Here is a 20424-nt window from a genome sequence, read left to right as displayed (position 1 = left end):
ATTGGCAAGCCATGCACGTAGTTGCCGTTTGATTCCAGAAAACTTGATGAGAAGGGCTCAAAGGCAGATTGTACAAAACGAATGAGGGTTATTGCTGGCTTAGGCAGTGAAGCCGCATATCAAGGGAGGGATTCCCTTGTGGAAAAGCCAAACTCAGATAGTCAATGATCAAGGATTACGAGGCAATGCTCCCGGCTCCTAATTGCTCTACTACTCATTTGCTCATCTATGCATTTGCTTGCTTATCATTGGGTAAAACCTATAAGGCTCTGATAGTGTATCATATGTTTCCTTCATATTTGTCCTCGGTCACACATACATTTTGTAACCTGGGGTTAGACAATCATGTATGTTAAAAACAGGTGTTATCACCTAACAGAACCTTTTGAACAATGATGTTGTATCTGTTGCATTATGTTGTTTAGGGTCGTTTTCTTCGTGCGATGCCTTCATGACGACCTTCCAGTCTCGTGGTCTACGCCCTGATTGTCTTTGTCCCTGTGCAGCCTCTCCAGAAGGCCTTACCATCGCTCTGCGCAGGTACTCTTTTAAAGTACCGTAAGGTGTAATCGAAGAGTGCCAGATGCATGGTATCTCATTTCCCGAGCTGTACAGCCAATAGCAGCCATCACTGAATTTAATCTGGGGACAAGGAAGCATGTATTATACAAGGAATGTTTGAAGAAAATAGGTGGAGGGTGGTGTAAGAGGAGTGAAGGGAAGGACAGAAATTAATAAAGATGGCGATTATTGTAGAGGTTGTTGTCATGGCATTGAAAATCTCAATCTTTTCATCAGGCCATTGGAAGACAGTGTGGTTACAAGTGGAGGACCGTTTTCTCTTTCCTTGCACGACCTCAGCTACCGTGTTGTTTGTACAAATACAGCACCAGGCCAAGCCCAGATCAATCTGCAAGATCTTGGTTCACCACTTCCGGGCTGTGAGTATGGGCGTCGATCGGTGGGGGAGGAGAGGGAGGTAGGGGCATCCCACCTATTAGCGAGAGGATGACAGCATATCTATTGTCCCTCCCTTCCCCACCCTCACATTTTGGGCATATAAATAAAAATTATGATTTATTGTATTGTCGTGGTGTATTGTTGAGTTTGTGTCCCTGTGAGTGTCGGGCCTATTCTCCAAGGCCTCAACGAGTCGACGTGCATGTCCTGTCTCTGGTCTGACGCCGCGTGCCTCATTCTCACTTTCCTCAACCAAATCTTGTTCTGCTCTACTCGCCAAATAATAATAAAAAGATTTCTTTTTTTCACTCCAAAAAAAAAAATCACTAACTCGTTCTGCCTGTATTTCCTTCCTTCGTCATTCTTTATCCCTTCTTCTCCTCAATACCCAAAAACTGAATCTTCATTGAATGAATTGCTTCTTCCATTAAAAACTTTTAATAACATCTTAAAATGCTTCACTTCCCTTAATTCTCCATCAGGAACACCGCAGGTGTAACTTTTCTTCTTCATGATCTATTCCTCTTCTTCTTATTCACAAAACTTATTTCCCAAACCTGTCTTACTTTTAAATGATTGGTCCATGAACCCTTCTCTCATACCGACAGCACCACATTCCTCTGTAACTTCAACAACCATTCATTACATCCCACTCGTGATCTCTGTCTCTGTATATTCAGATTGACAAACTTGAGAAGTCCATTTTGCAGAAGCTGTCTGCACACGACCATCAATTCCCTTTCACATCCATGGTGTTGAAGGCCTCCATGTTGGTGTCCTCCCACACTTTATCCATCGCCTACATGCCTGGGTCTTCCCAACCCCACACTTTACCCGTGTTCGCCCTCTTCTGCATCTCTCCACTTCATGACACCCTTTTCTGAAACCCTTCACATTACCCCCTGAAAGCTTTCTCCTCACCTCACCCCTCCCATCTTCCTCTTCCTCCCACCTCCTTCCATCTTCCCTCTCAACTCACCTTCTCCCATGTCCATGCTCTACCGCCCCCCCCCCTACTCCCCAAGTTCCTGCAGGGCACACATGGTTTGCCAGTAGTCCCCTTCTGGTGAAACCCCAAAAAGCCAGAATCTCGGTCATCCGATGAGCTTGGTGGACTTGGTGGACCATCAGGCCAGGTCACTCTATGAAACTTGGTGGACAATCTCATTCGTTCCTTTTAATTTTTTTTCAACATGTTGAACCAATTTCCATAGTCTCTTCACTTTCATTCTTCTCTCCAGGTCTTCAAGACAGCTCTTCACGTCCATATCAGATTATTCCCCAAATCGCCCTCCTCCAAGCTATTGGTGTGCTCCCCCCCCCTTGTCTACTGTTCATTTTGTTCTGTTATATCCTGATCAATTCTATTTTCTTGGTCCTCCACAAGCTTTGGCATTGCATACAAATTTATTTTTTTTAAATTAAAATGGCAAAAATAAATAAATCTTATAGCCACTTCAACATGTTTTGCAAGAAAACGTAGCCAAGAGGCCGATGCACTTATAGAGCGTGTGGAATCGTAAATTTTCCTTGGCTCTTGGGTGGGCCTCGGAGCCCATGGCGTATTGCCTTTGCGCTACGCGCTCCGTGTCCCTCACTTCTCAATAGCCATCGACACTTTTAGCTGTGAATCATGATTTTTTTTTCATCGTCTCTGTCTCTCTCTCCCTCTTTTAGTGATAAAATGTATTTCGTCTCTCTTTAGATATGAATTGTGTTGTGAGTGATTTGAAAAAAATAAAATAATAAGAGTTAAAGTCCAGGTCTCTGACTTGAGTTACAGGCCTGATGGCATCTCCCAAAATGTCATGTATCATGTGTTGTGTGCCATGGTGAAATTTTAAATGCTCATTTTCTCCATGACGTATCTTGCCATTGTATCAAAGGTTGTACCCAGCCTCAAATGACATGCTTTATACAGTTTTTGACCAGTGTATGCCCGCTTTAAACTTGCGATGCCGTACATTGCGTGTGATTGGAGAGCTAGCTTGCCATGCACCGATTGCTTGTTTGAGTGGTGCTCTTTCTGGGTATGCAGCGTTGTTGTGTGTGGTGCGGCCGGATGGTGTTGCTCAGCTTTGCCGGGAAGATGAGGTTGGTGAGATTTGTGTCTTCTCTGACGTCGCTGGTCTCTCCTATTATGGCCTGCAAGGCTTGACAAAGAGCACGTTTGAGGTATTTACAAGTAGTTCTTGTTACCTCTGCCACCAAACGTGGACGGAGGTTATGTTTTTACCCCTGTCTGTCTGTCTGTCTGTCTGTCTGTGTGTTTGTCTGTTGGTGAGATTTAAAAAATGTTATGGATGGATTGGGACAAAACTTGGTGGACAGGTTGGGTGTGTGACAAGGACGAGGTAATTAGATTTTCGTGAATACCTGGTTCTGGCCTATCAGTGTGATACAAAATGTAAAGTACGCGGCCTGGTGGAGGTATGCGCTCTACCGAGTGCCGCTATAGTTTTATTCAGTTTTGGTCGCCATATTTGAGGAAGGACCAGACTGCATTTGAAGGAATTCAGTGAAAAACGACGATGGATTTCAGGGCATTGACTTTTTTTTTTGTAATATTCTTGTTTTTTGACCTTTTTATTTTAAATGATGATAATATAATATTTTGAGCTCGTAGTACTGTAAATGAATCCTAAGATAACAGTGTGAACATCAAAAGTGTTTTGATTTGTTGCTGCTGCAGGTATTTCCCCTGACACAGTCGGGCAAGCCAGCGTGTGACCGACCCTTTGTACGAAGTGGCCTCCTCGGCTTCATCTCAAATGCAAGTCGAGTAGGCCATGGCCTGATTGTTTTAAAGATCTGCATTTATTAGTCAAAGAGCACGGTTATCAAATTGTCTTGGAGATATGAATGAAACTTCCTAGAGTTTAGTGAAACAAATGTCACCCCGTGCTGACGAGGCCTGGCCCACTTCAGTTTGCTTGTTTGACACGATAATGGTAAAAAGTGAAATTGAACACCAAACTGACCATAACAATGTTTTTAATGCTTAAAAGAAGCTTGAACAAGCTTCCGACAATCTATGAAGTTTTGTACCCAAAAATAGCTATCTTTTTGTCCCCCGTCGCACCGCAGAGCGAAAGGGGGACTATGGTTTTCCCGTGCGGACGTGCGTGCGTGCGTGCGTAAGCGAAGGACCGAATTCTAATTTGGTGTGTGGGTGCAACTAGGCATATGGAAGAACCCTATTGAAAATTAGGTCGCCACGGCAAAATCCAAGATGGCCGCCGCCATGTATGTCTGACGCCATGTATGTCTGAATCTTGTGAGCGGAATGTCTTGAAAAATAAGCGAAGTACCAACTTCTAATCTGCTGTGTAGGTGCAACTAGGCATATGGAAGAACCCTATTGAAAATTGGGTCGCCACGTCAAAATCCAAGATGGCCGCCACCATATATATATGTCTGAACCCTGTGAGCGAAATATGTTGAAAAATAAACGAACTACTAACTTCTAATCTGGTGTGTAGGTGTATCTACACATAAGGAAGAACCTTATTGAAAATTGGGTCGTCACGTCAAAATCCAAGATGGCCACCGCCATGTAAGTCTGAACCTTCTGAGCGGAATATCTTGAAAAATAAGCGAAGTACCAACTTCTAATCTGGTGTGTGGGTGTATCCAGGCATAAGGAAGAACGCTATTGAAAATTGGGTCGTCACGTCAAAATCCAAGATGGCCACCGCCATGTACGTCTGAACCTTCTGAGCGGAATATCTTGAAAAATAAGCGAAGTACCAACTTCTAATCTGGTGTGTGGGTGTATCTACGCATAAGGAAGAACGCTATTGAAAATTGGGTCGCCACGTCAAAATCCAAGATGGCCGCCTTGCGTCTTCCACTTTGTCAACTCGCATCACTTCAACGATGGGGGACCTAGGCAAAACGCTTGTTTCTGTTATTTGCGATGCAGAGACTGATGACGTCATGTCCTGCCGATGTGGCGGAAAAAGTTTTTTCCCCAGTTTTTGGTTAAGGGGGGAAGTGAATAACATGAAATCAATTTTATTTCTTTAGATATATTAATTCCTGTGTGTTATGATGTGTGTAGTTACTGAAGGCAAATATCTTCTCTTCATCCTCTAAATCCAACATCTCCTGTAAAGCTTTCCTTTTCTAGCTCACCTGGAACGAAGTTCAGGGTAGCTTATGCAATGGCGCGTCGTTGGTCCGTCAGTCCGTAAACACTTGCAACATCTTCTCCGAAACCGCTGATGGGATTGCGACCAAATTTGGCAGAAAAGATATTTGTTGTGCTGTGACTAAAGTTTGTTCACGGCATTAAAAAAAATCAGGGTCGAAGGGGGTTTACTGGGGGTCAACGGGGATCCAGGTTTGACCCCTCAAAATAGATATTTGCTTTCTTCTCTGAAACTACGCACACAATTTCGATGTAACTTGACCACAACTTTCACCACCCATGATGTAGCAAAGTTTGTTTATGGCATAAAACAAAATTGGGCCCTGAGGGGGTCTACGGGGTGGGTTGTACCCCAAAATAGGTATTTCGTTCGTTTGTTTGTTTAAAGTCTTGTGATTGTGTTAGTGTGATTCTACATGCTGCCCTGTCTTCTAGCAACCTTTGAAATTGGTTTAAAAACCCTATAGTCAGTGCAATATACTGTTTATTCTACCAGGTGAACGCCCAGGGGTATTGCCCCTTTGTTTTTAGACACATATGAGACTCACCCAAGTTTCTGAAATGATATTACGTAAATGATGGACTCGAAATGTTACATGTTTTAAAGGACTAGGACGTGCCCGTACGTGGGTGCCCGTTCCTTGGCAAAAAAAAATAAAAAAAATTTTTCCCAAATTAAAATCAAGTTTACCTCCCTGTCTTTGCTAGCCATGACATTCGATGCCATTGACCATTGCCACTCCTACGCCACGGTGAGGCGACAGGGTAGGATTTGTAGGAGACCTGAAAGTGCAGTGTCAGTATGTATTCCATGTTCGAATTGTTTTAGTTTTAAAATAGTTAAAAAAAAAAAAGGTTTGCAAAGCATATCAACAAATTGAAACAGAATTGAAACAGAGCAGAATTCGTTATTATTATTATATTACTACAAATTATTACAAATTCGTTATTATTATTATATTACTACAAATTATTACAAATTATTACATTACAAATTTTATTCGTTAATGTTAATTCCCTGCCATCACCCTCTGCCATCACCCTGCCATCACCCTCCCATCACTCTGCCATCACCCTCCCATCACCCTCTGCCATCACCCTCTGCCATCACCCTCTGCCATCACCCTCTGCCATCACCCTCTGCCATCACCCTCCCATCACCCTCTGCCATCACCCTCTGCCATCACCCTCTGCCATCACCCTCTGCCATCACCCTCTGCCATCACCCTCTGCCATCACCCTGCCATCACCCTGCCATCACCCTCCCATCACCCTCCCATCACCCTGCCCCATCACCCTGCCCCATCACCCTCCCATCACCCTCCCATCACCCTCCCACCACCCTCTGCCATCACCCTCTGCCATCACCCTCTGCCATCACCCTGCCATCACCCTCTGCCATCACCCTCTACCATCACCCTCTACCATCACCCTCTGCCATCACCCTCTGCCATCACCCTCTGCCATCACCCTCTGCCATCACCCTCTGCCATCACCCTCTGCCATCACCCTCCCATCACCCTGCCATCACCCTCCCATCACCCTGCCCCATCACCCTGCCCCATCACCCTGCCCCATCACCCTCCCATCTCCCTCCCAAACAAAGAATAATAAAAATTGTCTACATGTACATTGTACACACCTTTATGTCGTTAGCACCTCTTCATAAACAGCATTGCAGAGGAAACGGCGCTTCTTCTTTGTTTCCTCGTCCTGGGCAAGAATGCGGAGGCTGCTGGATCTGCCAACCCTACAGGCCGCCACGTAGAACTGACAATGGCTGAAGAAGTCTCTTGGGCAGAAGATCCCAACATGGTGTAGCGACTGCCAAAAGAAGTTGTGCACTTATTTTGATGAATTCTTTTCGAAACAATGTTTCTTCAATCAATAAATAAATAATAAGAATTGTCCACATGTACACACCTGTATGTCGTTAGCAGCTCTTCATAAACAACATTGCTGAGGAAACGGCACTTCTCCAGGAGATCCTAACATGGTGTACGACTGCCAAGAAAAGTTGTGCATTTTTTTTGATGAATTCTTTTCGAAACAATTGTTCTTCAATAAATAAATAATAATAAAAATTGTCTACATGTACATTGTACACACCTTTATGTCGTTAGCACCTCTTCATAAACAACGTTGCTGAGGAAACGGCGCTTCTTCTTTGTTTCCTCGTCCAGGGCAAGAATGCGGAGGCTGCTGGATCTGCCAACCCTACTGGCCGCCACGTAGAACTGACCATGGCTGAAGAAGTCTCGTGTGCAGAAGATCCCAACATGGTGTAGCGACTGTCCTTGGGATTTATTCACAGTCATGGCAAAGCAGGGTCGTACCGGAAACTGCCGACGCCGCAGAGTGAACGGGAACATGTTGTCAGATGGACTCAAGGTTATGCGTGGAATGAGCAATGTGCGTCCAGAATTGACACCCATCACAGATTGTGCAACCAACAGATTTGGAAGGATCTGAAGTATGATGTACCTTGAGCCATTGCAGTGCCCGCTTTGCTGGTCGAAGTTTCGCAGCAGCATGATTACCATACCCACCTTGAGAGAGATTCGATGTGGCGGCATACCAGATGGACAGAGGGTGTTCAGGAACTCAGGCGGATACAAATGATCACCCTCAGATTCCGCTGTATCGACGCTACAGCAAACATGTTCCTCCCCTGGAAATATGGTCGTCATGTAGGCATTTACCTGATCGACTTCGGAATTGGTCGGACATAGTATAACACGCTCGCATAGCCACTTGGGGTTGCTAATGTTGTTATGCAAGTCTTCGTACACCCAAGTGACAATATCCTGAAGTTTTTCACCTGGAAGAATGAGCGGTTCCCTGAGCTCAATAGCAAATTCACCCTCTGCTGGATGGACAGGAATCTTCCCTTCACCCAGATCCAGCAGGAATTTTGCAAAAGCAGATTCGTCCTGTTGTTCTCCAGCACCCTGCATGATCCTCATGTTTACTCTGAGACGAAGTATCTGCACTTTTCTCCACAGGTATGAGCTCTTGAAGCACCTTCCAACTATGTCAATACGGCTACCGTGTGGCACAACAGTAAGGATCTGCCTCCAGTCACCACTGAAAAGCATTGTAATGCCGCCAAATGGTTCCTCTGAGCCCCGAAGCCACTGGAATGTTCGATCTGCTGCCTCCAATGCTCGACGATCCATCATTGAAACCTCATCCACCACCATTAGATTAGTCCCAAATTAAAATCAAGTTTACCTCCCTGTCTTTGCTAGCCATGACATTCGATGCCATTGACCATTGCCACTCCTACGCCACGGTGAGGCGACAGGGTAGGACAGGGTAGGATAATCCAGCTCATGGGCTGGATCGTGAAAGTAGATCTGAGCAAAGCGTGGGGTACAACCCAGATCGGCAAGAGGAGCACCAATGTAATGGTAAACCTTACCTTGTATGCGCACTCCAGGATTGAAGCCAGGCATACGTATCTCTCGGACACCGATACTTGCCATTGCCAGCGCGTTGTTGTACTGTTTCGCGTGCTTCACAAAGGCCTGGTTAAGGAAAAGGTTTTTAATAGCATCTGGAGGTTGTGATGGAATTGAACCGGGTTTTGGATTCGTAGGATCATGCATAAGATCGACCTTGCCGTGGTTGCAGCAAAATCCTCTTCTCTCCTCATTCCACACCAAAGCAGCACAATGCGAGCATTTAGTGCATTGAAATATTGAGGTCCTGCTCAGCGCGTGCCTGTACTCACCATGAAGTACCTCTCGGAAGAAATCGGTATCATCGTATCGAGCAAGGTTGCGATTGTCATGGTGAGCCTGCTCTAGTCTCACACGGTGTACATCCTGATGGCGCAGGGCATCCCTTACTTGCCGGTCTTCTCGCTGGTGAGGGATTTCTTCTGCACGACGCCTTGTCTCGCGTCCAGTGTTGTCTGCCAAGCGAGCAGTCCGTTCCTCATCCGTTTCTTCTGCACGACGACTTGTTATGCGTCGAGTGTTGTCTGCCAAGCGAGCAGTCCGTTCTTCATCCGTTTCTTCTGCACGACGCCTTGTCTCGCGTCCAGTGTTGTCTGCCAAGCGAGCAGTCCGTTCCTCATCCGTTTCTTCTGCACGACGACTTGTTATGCGTCGAGTGTTGTCTGCCAAGCGAGCAGTCCGTTCTTCATCCGTTTCTTCTGCACGACGCCTTGTCTCGCGTCCAGTGTTGTCTGCCAAGCGAGCAGTCCGTTCTTCATCCGTTTCTTCTGCACGACGACTTGTTATGCGTCGAGTGTTGTCTGCCAAGCGAGCAGTCCGTTCTTCATCCGTTTCTTCTGCACGACGCCTTGTCTCGCGTCCAGTGTTGTCTGCCAAGCGAGCAGTCCGTTCTTCATCCGTTTCTTCTGCACGACGACTTGTTATGCGTCGAGTGTTGTCTGCCAAGCGAGCAGTCCGTTCTTCATCCGTTTCTTCTGCACGACGCCTTGTCTCGCGTCCAGTGTTGTCTGCCAAGCGAGCAGTCCGTTCTTCATCCGTTTCTTCTGCACGACGACTTGTTATGCGTCGAGTGTTGTCTGCCAAGCGAGCAGTCCGTTCTTCATCCGTTTCTTCTGCACGACGCCTTGTCTCGCGTCCAGTGTTGTCTGCCAAGCGAGCAGTCCGTTCTTCATCCGTTTCTTCTGCACGACGACTTGTTATGCGTCGAGTGTTGTCTGCCAAGCGAGCAGTCCGTACCTCATCCGTTTCTTCTGCACGACGACTTGTTATGCGTCGAGTGTTGTCTGCTAAGCGAGAAGTCCGTTCTTCATCCGTTTCAGCTGCACGACGACTTGTCACGCGCGTAACGTCGCGTGTCAGGCGAGCAGCTCGTTCTTCGACAGATTCCATTGCGCGTGCACGCCGTGCAGCTTCGTTCCTTCGTTCTCGTAAACGACGACTCGATTGGGGCATTGTCTTTATCTACAATCTATCTATAAGATAGACAGTAAGTATATAGACGGTAAGTATAATATAGATATGATAGAATAGATAGATCTAACAATAAGACAGTGGGAAGATACAATCGAGACAGTAAGTCGGCACTTTCGTAAGGCCGGAAGTGAAGTCCTCACTGTCCGGAAGTTCGCATGTCGCAGTTACGATTATTCGCCATTTAGTGTTAATTCAATTAGCGCCAACGTATTTTGGCTTTTTGCAATTTAATCGCAAGGAATCAAGCAATTCAATTTAAAAAATGAAAAGGAAAAGCATTAATAGGCTATGCAACAACGGGTTCTGTGATTGGCTGCCGGAAGTGCAGTCTTTACGATTATTCGCCATCTATCGCAATTCGCAATTCGCAATTACGATGAATCGCAAATTAGTTTTAAGTAGTTTTAAAACGTAGTTTAACGCCAACATAGCGGCAACATAGTTTGCCAACGTGAAATAAATGAATACGCTCTCAAATGTGCCGTCCGAGGCAGAGTGTGTTCGCCACGTTCGGCACACGCGATAACTCGCTGCTCTCTGATTGGTTGAATCGTTTTTTGGACGTGGGATTTGTAGGAGACCTGAAAGTGCAGTGTCAGTATGTATTCCATGTTCGAATTGTTTTAGTTTTAAAATAGTTAAAAAAAAAAGAAGGTTTGCAAAGCATATCAACAAATTGAAACAGAATTGAAACAGAGCAGAATTCGTTATTATTATTATATTACTACAAATTATTACAAATTCGTTATTATTATTATATTACAACAAATTATTACAAATTATTACATTACAAATTTTATTCGTTAATGTTAATTCCCTGCCATCACCCTCTGCCATCACCCTCCCATCACCCTGCCATCACCCTGCCATCACCCTGCCATCACCCTGCCCCATCACCCTCCCATCACCCTCTGCCATCACCCTCTGCCATCACCCTCTGCCATCACCCTCTGCCATCACCCTCCCATCACCCTCTGCCATCACCCTCTGCCATCACCCTCTGCCATCACCCTCTGCCATCACCCTCTGCCATCACCCTCTGCCATCACCCTCTGCCATCACCCTCTGCCATCACCCTCTGCCATCACCCTGCCATCACCCTCCCATCACCCTGCCCCATCACCCTCCCATCACCCTCCCATCACCCTCCCACCACCCTCTGCCATCACCCTCTGCCATCACCCTCTGCCATCACCCTCTGCCATCACCCTGCCATCACCCTCTGCCATCACCCTCTACCATCACCCTCTACCATCACCCTCTGCCATCACCCTCTGCCATCACCCTCTGCCATCACCCTCTGCCATCACCCTCTGCCATCACCCTCCCATCACCCTGCCCCATCACCCTGCCCCATCACCCTGCCCCATCACCCTCCCATCTCCCTCCCAAACAAAGAATAATAAAAATTGTCTACATGTACATTGTACACACCTTTATGTCGTTAGCACCTCTTCATAAACAGCATTGCAGAGGAAACGGCGCTTCTTCTTTGTTTCCTCGTCCTGGGCAAGAATGCGGAGGCTGCTGGATCTGCCAACCCTACAGGCCGCCACGTAGAACTGACAATGGCTGAAGAAGTCTCTTGGGCAGAAGATCCCAACATGGTGTAGCGACTGCCAAAAGAAGTTGTGCACTTATTTTGATGAATTCTTTTCGAAACAATGTTTCTTCAATCAATAAATAAATAATAAGAATTGTCCACATGTACACACCTGTATGTCGTTAGCAGCTCTTCATAAACAACATTGCTGAGGAAACGGCACTTCTCCAGGAGATCCTAACATGGTGTACGACTGCCAAGAAAAGTTGTGCATTTTTTTTGATGAATTCTTTTCGAAACAATTGTTCTTCAATAAATAAATAATAATAAAAATTGTCTACATGTACATTGTACACACCTTTATGTCGTTAGCACCTCTTCATAAACAACGTTGCTGAGGAAACGGCGCTTCTTCTTTGTTTCCTCGTCCAGGGCAAGAATGCGGAGGCTGCTGGATCTGCCAACCCTACTGGCCGCCACGTAGAACTGACCATGGCTGAAGAAGTCTCGTGTGCAGAAGATCCCAACATGGTGTAGCGACTGTCCTTGGGATTTATTCACAGTCATGGCAAAGCAGGGTCGTACCGGAAACTGCCGACGCCGCAGAGTGAACGGGAACATGTTGTCAGATGGACTCAAGGTTATGCGTGGAATGAGCAATGTGCGTCCAGAATTGACACCCATCACAGATTGTGCAACCAACAGATTTGGAAGGATCTGAAGTATGATGTACCTTGAGCCATTGCAGTGCCCGCTTTGCTGGTCGAAGTTTCGCAGCAGCATGATTACCATACCCACCTTGAGAGAGATTCGATGTGGCGGCATACCAGATGGACAGAGGGTGTTCAGGAACTCAGGCGGATACAAATGATCACCCTCAGATTCCGCTGTATCGACGCTACAGCAAACATGTTCCTCCCCTGGAAATATGGTCGTCATGTAGGCATTTACCTGATCGACTTCGGAATTGGTCGGACATAGTATAACACGCTCGCATAGCCACTTGGGGTTGCTAATGTTGTTATGCAAGTCTTCGTACACCCAAGTGACAATATCCTGAAGTTTTTCACCTGGAAGAATGAGCGGTTCCCTGAGCTCAATAGCAAATTCACCCTCTGCTGGATGGACAGGAATCTTCCCTTCACCCAGATCCAGCAGGAATTTTGCAAAAGCAGATTCGTCCTGTTGTTCTCCAGCACCCTGCATGATCCTCATGTTTACTCTGAGACGAAGTATCTGCACTTTTCTCCACAGGTATGAGCTCTTGAAGCACCTTCCAACTATGTCAATACGGCTACCGTGTGGCACAACAGTAAGGATCTGCCTCCAGTCACCACTGAAAAGCATTGTAATGCCGCCAAATGGTTCCTCTGAGCCCCGAAGCCACTGGAATGTTCGATCTGCTGCCTCCAATGCTCGACGATCCATCATTGAAACCTCATCCACCACCATTAGATTAGTCCCAAATTAAAATCAAGTTTACCTCCCTGTCTTTGCTAGCCATGACATTCGATGCCATTGACCATTGCCACTCCTACGCCACGGTGAGGCGACAGGGTAGGACAGGGTAGGATAATCCAGCTCATGGGCTGGATCGTGAAAGTAGATCTGAGCAAAGCGTGGGGTACAACCCAGATCGGCAAGAGGAGCACCAATGTAATGGTAAACCTTACCTTGTATGCGCACTCCAGGATTGAAGCCAGGCATACGTATCTCTCGGACACCGATACTTGCCATTGCCAGCGCGTTGTTGTACTGTTTCGCGTGCTTCACAAAGGCCTGGTTAAGGAAAAGGTTTTTAATAGCATCTGGAGGTTGTGATGGAATTGAACCGGGTTTTGGATTCGTAGGATCATGCATAAGATCGACCTTGCCGTGGTTGCAGCAAAATCCTCTTCTCTCCTCATTCCACACCAAAGCAGCACAATGCGAGCATTTAGTGCATTGAAATATTGAGGTCCTGCTCAGCGCGTGCCTGTACTCACCATGAAGTACCTCTCGGAAGAAATCGGTATCATCGTATCGAGCAAGGTTGCGATTGTCATGGTGAGCCTGCTCTAGTCTCACACGGTGTACATCCTGATGGCGCAGGGCATCCCTTACTTGCCGGTCTTCTCGCTGGTGAGGGATTTCTTCTGCACGACGCCTTGTCTCGCGTCCAGTGTTGTCTGCCAAGCGAGCAGTCCGTTCCTCATCCGTTTCTTCTGCACGACGACTTGTTATGCGTCGAGTGTTGTCTGCCAAGCGAGCAGTCCGTTCTTCATCCGTTTCTTCTGCACGACGCCTTGTCTCGCGTCCAGTGTTGTCTGCCAAGCGAGCAGTCCGTTCCTCATCCGTTTCTTCTGCACGACGACTTGTTATGCGTCGAGTGTTGTCTGCCAAGCGAGCAGTCCGTTCTTCATCCGTTTCTTCTGCACGACGCCTTGTCTCGCGTCCAGTGTTGTCTGCCAAGCGAGCAGTCCGTTCTTCATCCGTTTCTTCTGCACGACGACTTGTTATGCGTCGAGTGTTGTCTGCCAAGCGAGCAGTCCGTTCTTCATCCGTTTCTTCTGCACGACGCCTTGTCTCGCGTCCAGTGTTGTCTGCCAAGCGAGCAGTCCGTTCTTCATCCGTTTCTTCTGCACGACGACTTGTTATGCGTCGAGTGTTGTCTGCCAAGCGAGCAGTCCGTTCTTCATCCGTTTCTTCTGCACGACGCCTTGTCTCGCGTCCAGTGTTGTCTGCCAAGCGAGCAGTCCGTTCTTCATCCGTTTCTTCTGCACGACGACTTGTTATGCGTCGAGTGTTGTCTGCCAAGCGAGCAGTCCGTTCTTCATCCGTTTCTTCTGCACGACGCCTTGTCTCGCGTCCAGTGTTGTCTGCCAAGCGAGCAGTCCGTTCTTCATCCGTTTCTTCTGCACGACGACTTGTTATGCGTCGAGTGTTGTCTGCCAAGCGAGCAGTCCGTACCTCATCCGTTTCTTCTGCACGACGACTTGTTATGCGTCGAGTGTTGTCTGCTAAGCGAGAAGTCCGTTCTTCATCCGTTTCAGCTGCACGACGACTTGTCACGCGCGTAACGTCGCGTGTCAGGCGAGCAGCTCGTTCTTCGACAGATTCCATTGCGCGTGCACGCCGTGCAGCTTCGTTCCTTCGTTCTCGTAAACGACGACTCGATTGGGGCATTGTCTTTATCTACAATCTATCTATAAGATAGACAGTAAGTATATAGACGGTAAGTATAATATAGATATGATAGAATAGATAGATCTAACAATAAGACAGTGGGAAGATACAATCGAGACAGTAAGTCGGCACTTTCGTAAGGCCGGAAGTGAAGTCCTCACTGTCCGGAAGTTCGCATGTCGCAGTTACGATTATTCGCCATTTAGTGTTAATTCAATTAGCGCCAACGTATTTTGGCTTTTTGCAATTTAATCGCAAGGAATCAAGCAATTCAATTTAAAAAATGAAAAGGAAAAGCATTAATAGGCTATGCAACAACGGGTTCTGTGATTGGCTGCCGGAAGTGCAGTCTTTACGATTATTCGCCATCTATCGCAATTCGCAATTCGCAATTACGATGAATCGCAAATTAGTTTTAAGTAGTTTTAAAACGTAGTTTAACGCCAACATAGCGGCAACATAGTTTGCCAACGTGAAATAAATGAATACGCTCTCAAATGTGCCGTCCGAGGCAGAGTGTGTTCGCCACGTTCGGCACACGCGATAACTCGCTGCTCTCTGATTGGTTGAATCGTTTTTTGGACGTGGGATTTGTAGGAGACCTGAAAGTGCAGTGTCAGTATGTATTCCATGTTCGAATTGTTTTAGTTTTAAAATAGTTAAAAAAAAAAGAAGGTTTGCAAAGCATATCAACAAATTGAAACAGAATTGAAACAGAGCAGAATTCGTTATTATTATTATATTACTACAAATTATTACAAATTCGTTATTATTATTATATTACAACAAATTATTACAAATTATTACATTACAAATTTTATTCGTTAATGTTAATTCCCTGCCATCACCCTCTGCCATCACCCTGCCATCACCCTGCCATCACCCTGCCATCACCCTGCCCCATCACCCTCCCATCACCCTCTGCCATCACCCTCTGCCATCACCCTCTGCCATCACCCTCTGCCATCACCCTCCCATCACCCTCTGCCATCACCCTCTGCCATCACCCTCTGCCATCACCCTCTGCCATCACCCTCTGCCATCACCCTCTGCCATCACCCTCTGCCATCACCCTCTGCCATCACCCTCTGCCATCACCCTGCCATCACCCTCCCATCACCCTGCCCCATCACCCTCCCATCACCCTCCCATCACCCTCCCACCACCCTCTGCCATCACCCTCTGCCATCACCCTCTGCCATCACCCTCTGCCATCACCCTGCCATCACCCTCTGCCATCACCCTCTACCATCACCCTCTACCATCACCCTCTGCCATCACCCTCTGCCATCACCCTCTGCCATCACCCTCTGCCATCACCCTCCCATCACCCTGCCCCATCACCCTGCCCCATCACCCTGCCCCATCACCCTCCCATCTCCCTCCCAAACAAAGAATAATAAAAATTGTCTACATGTACATTGTACACACCTTTATGTCGTTAGCACCTCTTCATAAACAGCATTGCAGAGGAAACGGCGCTTCTTCTTTGTTTCCTCGTCCTGGGCAAGAATGCGGAGGCTGCTGGATCTGCCAACCCTACAGGCCGCCACGTAGAACTGACAATGGCTGAAGAAGTCTTGGGCAGAAGATCCCAACATGGTGTAGCGACTGCCAAAAGAAGTTGTGCACTTATTTTGATGAATTCTTTTCGAAACAATGTTTCTTCAATCAATAAATAAATAATAAGAATTGTCCACATGTACACACCTGTATGTCGTTAGCAGCTCTTCATAAACAACATTGCTGAGGAAACGGCACTTCTCCAGGAGATCCTAACATGGTGTACGACTGCCAAGAAAAGTTGTGCATTTTTTTTGATGAATTCTTTTCGAAACAATTGTTCTTCAATAAATAAATAATAATAAAAATTGTCTACATGTACATTGTACACACCTTTATGTCGTTAGCACCTCTTCATAAACAACGTTGCTGAGGAAACGGCGCTTCTTCTTTGTTTCCTCGTCCAGGGCAAGAATGCGGAGGCTGCTGGATCTGCCAACCCTACTGGCCGCCACGTAGAACTGACCATGGCTGAAGAAGTCTCGTGTGCAGAAGATCCCAACATGGTGTAGCGACTGTCCTTGGGATTTATTCACAGTCATGGCAAAGCAGGGTCGTACCGGAAACTGCCGACGCCGCAGAGTGAACGGGAACATGTTGTCAGATGGACTCAAGGTTATGCGTGGAATGAGCAATGTGCGTCCAGAATTGACACCCATCACAGATTGTGCAACCAACAGATTTGGAAGGATCTGAAGTATGATGTACCTTGAGCCATTGCAGTGCCCGCTTTGCTGGTCGAAGTTTCGCAGCAGCATGATTACCATACCCACCTTGAGAGAGATTCGATGTGGCGGCATACCAGATGGACAGAGGGTGTTCAGGAACTCAGGCGGATACAAATGATCACCCTCAGATTCCGCTGTATCGACGCTACAGCAAACATGTTCCTCCCCTGGAAATATGGTCGTCATGTAGGCATTTACCTGATCGACTTCGGAATTGGTCGGACATAGTATAACACGCTCGCATAGCCACTTGGGGTTGCTAATGTTGTTATGCAAGTCTTCGTACACCCAAGTGACAATATCCTGAAGTTTTTCACCTGGAAGAATGAGCGGTTCCCTGAGCTCAATAGCAAATTCACCCTCTGCTGGATGGACAGGAATCTTCCCTTCACCCAGATCCAGCAGGAATTTTGCAAAAGCAGATTCGTCCTGTTGTTCTCCAGCACCCTGCATGATCCTCATGTTTACTCTGAGACGAAGTATCTGCACTTTTCTCCACAGGTATGAGCTCTTGAAGCACCTTCCAACTATGTCAATACGGCTACCGTGTGGCACAACAGTAAGGATCTGCCTCCAGTCACCACTGAAAAGCATTGTAATGCCGCCAAATGGTTCCTCTGAGCCCCGAAGCCACTGGAATGTTCGATCTGCTGCCTCCAATGCTCGACGATCCATCATTGAAACCTCATCCACCACCATTAGATTAGTCCCAAATTAAAATCAAGTTTACCTCCCTGTCTTTGCTAGCCATGACATTCGATGCCATTGACCATTGCCACTCCTACGCCACGGTGAGGCGACAGGGTAGGACAGGGTAGGATAATCCAGCTCATGGGCTGGATCGTGAAAGTAGATCTGAGCAAAGCGTGGGGTACAACCCAGATCGGCAAGAGGAGCACCAATGTAATGGTAAACCTTACCTTGTATGCGCACTCCAGGATTGAAGCCAGGCATACGTATCTCTCGGACACCGATACTTGCCATTGCCAGCGCGTTGTTGTACTGTTTCGCGTGCTTCACAAAGGCCTGGTTAAGGAAAAGGTTTTTAATAGCATCTGGAGGTTGTGATGGAATTGAACCGGGTTTTGGATTCGTAGGATCATGCATAAGATCGACCTTGCCGTGGTTGCAGCAAAATCCTCTTCTCTCCTCATTCCACACCAAAGCAGCACAATGCGAGCATTTAGTGCATTGAAATATTGAGGTCCTGCTCAGCGCGTGCCTGTACTCACCATGAAGTACCTCTCGGAAGAAATCGGTATCATCGTATCGAGCAAGGTTGCGATTGTCATGGTGAGCCTGCTCTAGTCTCACACGGTGTACATCCTGATGGCGCAGGGCATCCCTTACTTGCCGGTCTTCTCGCTGGTGAGGGATTTCTTCTGCACGACGCCTTGTCTCGCGTCCAGTGTTGTCTGCCAAGCGAGCAGTCCGTTCCTCATCCGTTTCTTCTGCACGACGACTTGTTATGCGTCGACTGTTGTCTGCCAAGCGAGCAGTCCGTTCTTCATCCGTTTCTTCTGCACGACGCCTTGTCTCGCGTCCAGTGTTGTCTGCCAAGCGAGCAGTCCGTTCCTCATCCGTTTCTTCTGCACGACGACTTGTTATGCGTCGAGTGTTGTCTGCCAAGCGAGCAGTCCGTTCTTCATCCGTTTCTTCTGCACGACGCCTTGTCTCGCGTCCAGTGTTGTCTGCCAAGCGAGCAGTCCGTTCTTCATCCGTTTCTTCTGCACGACGACTTGTTATGCGTCGAGTGTTGTCTGCCAAGCGAGCAGTCCGTTCTTCATCCGTTTCTTCTGCACGACGCCTTGTCTCGCGTCCAGTGTTGTCTGCCAAGCGAGCAGTCCGTTCTTCATCCGTTTCTTCTGCACGACGACTTGTTATGCGTCGAGTGTTGTCTGCCAAGCGAGCAGTCCGTTCTTCATCCGTTTCTTCTGCACGACGCCTTGTCTCGCGTCCAGTGTTGTCTGCCAAGCGAGCAGTCCGTTCTTCATCCGTTTCTTCTGCACGACGCCTTGTCTCGCGTCCAGTGTTGTCTGCCAAGCGAGCAGTCCGTTCTTCATCCGTTTCTTCTGCACGACGACTTGTTATGCGTCGAGTGTTGTCTGCCAAGCGAGCAGTCCGTACCTCATCCGTTTCTTCTGCACGACGACTTGTTATGCGTCGAGTGTTGTCTGCCAAGCGAGCAGTCCGTTCTTCATCCGTTTCAGCTGCACGACGACTTGTCACGCGCGTAACGTCGCGTGTCAGGCGAGCAGCTCGTTCTTCGACAGATTCCATTGCGCGTGCACGCCGTGCAGCTTCGTTCCTTCGTTCTCGTAAACGACGACTCGATTGGGGCATTGTCTTTATCTACAATCTATCTATAAGATAGACAGTAAGTATATAGACGGTAAGTATAATATAGATATGATAGAATAGATAGATCTAACAATAAGACAGTGGGAAGATACAATCGAGACAGTAAGTCGGCACTTTCGTAAGGCCGGAAGTGAAGTCCTCACTGTCCGGAAGTTCGCATGTCGCAGTTACGATTATTCGCCATTTAGTGTTAATTCAATTAGCGCCAACGTATTTTGGCTTTTTGCAATTTAATCGCAAGGAATCAAGCAATTCAATTTAAAAAATGAAAAGGAAAAGCATTAATAGGCTACGCAACAACGGGTTCTGTGATTGGCTGCCGGAAGTGCAGTCTTTACGATTATTCGCCATCTATCGCAATTCGCAATTCGCAATTACGATGAATCGCAAATTAGTTTTAAGTAGTTTTAAAACATAGTTTAACGCCAACATAGCGGCAACATAGTTTGCCAACGTGAAATAAATGAATACGCTCTCAAATGTGCCGTCCGAGGCAGAGTGTGTTCGCCACGTTCGGCACACGCGATAACTCGCTGCTCTCTGATTGGTTGAATCGTTTTTTGGACATAGCTCGGTAAGTACTTGTCCGATTAATATGAAACCTTGAAAAGGCACATCCTCGGGTCCCCAGCAATATACCTGGCAAGTTTAAAGTATATCGGACCCGTGGTTGTCGAGAAACAGCGGTCACAGACAAACATACACACATACACACATACACACATACACACATACACACATACACACAGAGATTAATGGAATTATAGATAGATGAGGCCTAGACTCGCAAAATAGTTGAATAACAGATGGTGGAAGCTTGACAATAGGGTGGAGTAGAATAGCTTGACAAGGCCCTTAATAGTATTGCATAAAGCTACATTATGTGATTTAAAAATTTTTTTTACTTTGAATTCATGAAGTATATTAATTATCACACGATAATGTATCGCACAATGTGATAATGAAACATACGTATGGAAAACATCATGACACAGAGCTGATGTGCATCAACAT

The 20424-nt window shown here is 46.9% G+C and overlaps 1 protein-coding gene across 1 annotated transcript in view; it reads left to right on the top strand.

Moving 5' to 3' along the window:
- Nucleotides 1–20424, top strand: part of LOC137437988 (disco-interacting protein 2 homolog C) — a 153101-nt gene that overhangs the window by 89910 nt on the left and 42767 nt on the right. Inside the window, exons 13-16 of the mRNA XM_078766702.1 lie at nt 426–540; nt 799–941; nt 2999–3135; nt 3653–3733. Of these exons, the coding sequence (XP_078622828.1) occupies nt 426–540; nt 799–941; nt 2999–3135; nt 3653–3733 (476 nt within the window). The remainder of the gene's footprint in view (nt 1–425; nt 541–798; nt 942–2998; nt 3136–3652; nt 3734–20424) is intronic.

The sequence above is a fragment of the Myxine glutinosa genome, chromosome 12, assembly GCF_964187855.1.
Source record: "Myxine glutinosa chromosome 12, kmMyxGlut1.1, whole genome shotgun sequence".
Classification (NCBI taxonomy): Eukaryota; Metazoa; Chordata; class Myxini; order Myxiniformes; family Myxinidae; genus Myxine; species Myxine glutinosa.
The sequence above is the reverse complement of the archived record's forward strand: the minus strand, read 5'-3'. Positions and strand labels throughout refer to the sequence as shown.